We start from the raw sequence: 2,963 nt of genomic DNA on the forward strand, positions 1-2,963 counted from the left end.
ATTCGTATATACACACTCACAACACTCTTCTAATATTATTATTTTTATTTATTATTACTGTCATTGCAATATTACAATTACTATCAATATAATTATATTACTATTACTGTTGTGACCAAAATAATGGCAATACAACACATAAATAAGCAAAATAACCAAATTATAGTAGCACTGACTTTGCCATCCCCTTCAACCCTACTGCTTTTTCTTCGTACGCTACTGTCATACACATTTCACAACTATTACATTTTCTCGTATTTTTCAAGTTTCAAATATTCCTGTCTTAAGAATTTTCAATAACTTGCATATTTTCACCTAAAGTTATTAAAATATATAAAAATTGAGCGAATACTAGCTGATTCACTAAAGATAACAAAGTCCCGTAAATTTTATAAAATTGAGCGATCAAATTTTAGAATTTTATAATTTTAAATGCTACCAAACTAACAGAAGCAGCAGCCATAGGAGCAAATTTCTGATTTACTATAAAACTGGAATCACGGCACTTCTATTTTTCTAGTTCATCTTCACCATCTTTGCCTTTCTCCATGCACAATTTTGCGTGCCATCTTTTTTGTCATTTTCACAAGTAGTTTTATCTTTGTGCCTTGCACATCCAGATGTGGTTGTCCCCTCTTTTGTTGTGCCTTCTGTTCCTTGGCTTTTCTGCTCCTCTTCTGGGGGTTTAGCTTCGCACTTTTCCTATGGTTTGTTCAGTGCCACTCCATTTACAAGACTTTGCTTCGCATGCAGTTTTGTTAGTGAGTTTTTCGCATGCTTTTTGCTTGTCAGAATCTGGTGTCGGTTGCGGTTTGTTCTGCGCTTCTGTCGTGATTGGAAATTCGCCATGTAAGGCCTCTTGAAATAATTCTTGCATTTTGTCTGCTAGTGATATCAGGCGAGTTTGTTGCCGTTCCCTTTTTTGTAGCAGCTCGCGCCTTGTTTTTAGTTTTGTCCGGACGATTTGTAGCTGTCTTAGCCACAAGATTGCTGTTGCTAGCTCTGTGCCATCGTTAGCTGTTATCAGTCCGTGGTAGCTGACACAGGGTTGGCCGCTGGCCGCGCCGCCGTTGCATTCGTCGCCGCTGTCTTCGCCGTTTCCAAAAACATAGGCCCCTTCATTGGTGGCTGAGCTCTGTGTGTGCCGGCCCAGCGTTGCTGTAAAAGCTGTTATACTGGCGTCAATGTTGCTTGGTGTCAGGTCTGGCGTGCTGGCGGTTTTGCTGCAGACTTTGAGGAGTGCAGTGAAAATCGTTTTGTCATTGGTTGCGGAGGTATATGCCGCTGGATAAGCTGAGTTTTTGTCAATGGTGGTGCACATTTGTAGCGTTGCTTGGACGTTTCCGGTTGCCGTGCCGCAGATGCATACTAGGTCGTTTGCTAGGCTTTTACCCGGCACTGTATTCCCTTTGCAGCCCCTTGCGTAGTTTGTGGCAAATCCGGAATTATCCGCTTCGGGTTTAGGTTGGCCACCGCCCCGGTTGCTTCCCAGTAGCGAACTTCTTGCTGCCGCACGTATTTCTTCAGCATTTGTTGCCAGTTGTCAGTCGACTTCTTGCACTTCGCTCTCTGCTTGTGATGCGACCTTGAAAAGCGTATTTAGCGTTTTCTGTGTCCCTTTTGGCATCTTGTCCCTTTGTTGCCTTGTGTACTTCTTTTGTTGGGTTCGCCAGGCAGTTTAGTTTTTTCCATTTCCTGGCGAGTCTCTACCCATTTGGCTATTCGCGCCGCTTTAGCACTGCCATCTTCGGTGGCTGGCGTCGTTGTAGGGGTTGGCCCCTCATTGTAGTGGCTTTCGTTGGATGTTACTGTAAATATGTTCTTGACGTCCGTCCATGCCGCTTGCGCTTGGCTGTCTAGGCCATCAGTTTTAACATCTTCTATTTTTTCCGCGTTTGCATGTTGGCTATGTGACAAAAAAGGTTGAACTTAACGCCGTTGACATTCTTACTTGCGCCATGTCCCACCCGGGCCACACCTAAAGTTAGAAGCGCCAAGATTAGCCACATTAAGCTGAATGCAAAACTCTCGATTCGCAAATAGAAGAAAAAACCCGCCGTTGAATTTCGACTAAACACAGCTTTCGGTGTTTCCTGCAGACGGTCTAAGAGATTAAACACAGTTTGTTATGCAAACGTTACAAAAAGTTGAACATTTCTAAAAAAAATAGATGAAACGGTTTAGCCACCTCAACCTCTAGTTACTCGCCTTCTGCTAGGCTCTCTCTTTAATGTGTCGCTGTCAAAATTTCTGTCGTCATTTACATATAGTGGAATGCGTCTATTAAAGTATGAATGAATAAAAGTTTATCCGACTACGAGGTTTGGAAACTTCTACAACTAGTTTATCGTCATTAAAGATTAAAATTACTTTGGTTTGAATTCTCGCAGCTTCGTACAGGTCAATTATTAACGTCACTTTTATCTTTTTTGGCAATATATTTTTAAAGCTTGTTTGCCTTTATTAAATACCCCTTTTTGAATGTCCCATCACAAGTATTCATGCATTCAAAGTCCCATTTTTCTCCATCTATCGCAAGTGCTTGTATATTCCTCAAATATTTAGTATCAAATTTCATTCTTCCCAATTCAGCATAGTATGTAAGATTTTTGACGATTACTTTGCCTTCTTTTCTCATGCACTTAGCTGTCACGGAAAGTGAAAAAATATCGGCCCTCTCACTTCATCACTATTTGAAATAGAAAAGAATCTCTCCTCATCATCTAGTCCCATCATTCCCTTCCTCAAAAAAGTCTCTCACCGACAGCTTCTTCTTCAATAGCACTACAAATAAGTAAAGGATTGTAATAACTCTGGTCCGACCACCACTCACCGGTCCCTTTAAGCAATTCTCCAAACGCATATTCAAATTTCTTAAATACCCCTACTCTTGTTATTATACCGTCACCACTAAGATAAGGTTTTGCACTTGGAGGTGATTTCAGTAAATGAGCTAGCTTCTT

At 41.1% G+C, this 2,963-nt stretch overlaps 1 protein-coding gene and 1 pseudogene across 2 annotated transcripts in view; both read right to left on the reverse strand.

Moving 5' to 3' along the window:
- Positions 1 to 685: 685 nt before the first annotated feature.
- TEOVI_000614700 (Trypanosomal VSG domain containing protein, putative) lies at positions 686 to 1,321 on the reverse strand (the record flags this gene model as incomplete). Its single annotated transcript, XM_067220387.1, has 1 exon — positions 686 to 1,321. One exon carries the CDS (start codon positions 1,319 to 1,321, stop codon positions 686 to 688), a length of 636 nt encoding a protein of 211 aa, XP_067076488.1.
- A 1,122-nt stretch (positions 1,322 to 2,443) lies between these two features.
- Positions 2,444 to 2,963, reverse strand: part of TEOVI_000614800:pseudogene — a 638-nt pseudogene continuing 118 nt past the window's right edge. Inside the window, 4 exon segments of the mRNA in view lie at positions 2,444 to 2,620; positions 2,623 to 2,748; positions 2,751 to 2,957; positions 2,959 to 2,963. The exon segment at positions 2,959 to 2,963 is cut by the window's right edge and continues 118 nt beyond it. Of these exon segments, the coding sequence occupies positions 2,444 to 2,620; positions 2,623 to 2,748; positions 2,751 to 2,957; positions 2,959 to 2,963 (515 nt within the window).

Source organism: Trypanosoma equiperdum (genome assembly GCF_001457755.1).
Source record: "Trypanosoma equiperdum strain OVI genome assembly, contig: ctg_1143, whole genome shotgun sequence".
Classification (NCBI taxonomy): Eukaryota; Euglenozoa; class Kinetoplastea; order Trypanosomatida; family Trypanosomatidae; genus Trypanosoma; species Trypanosoma equiperdum.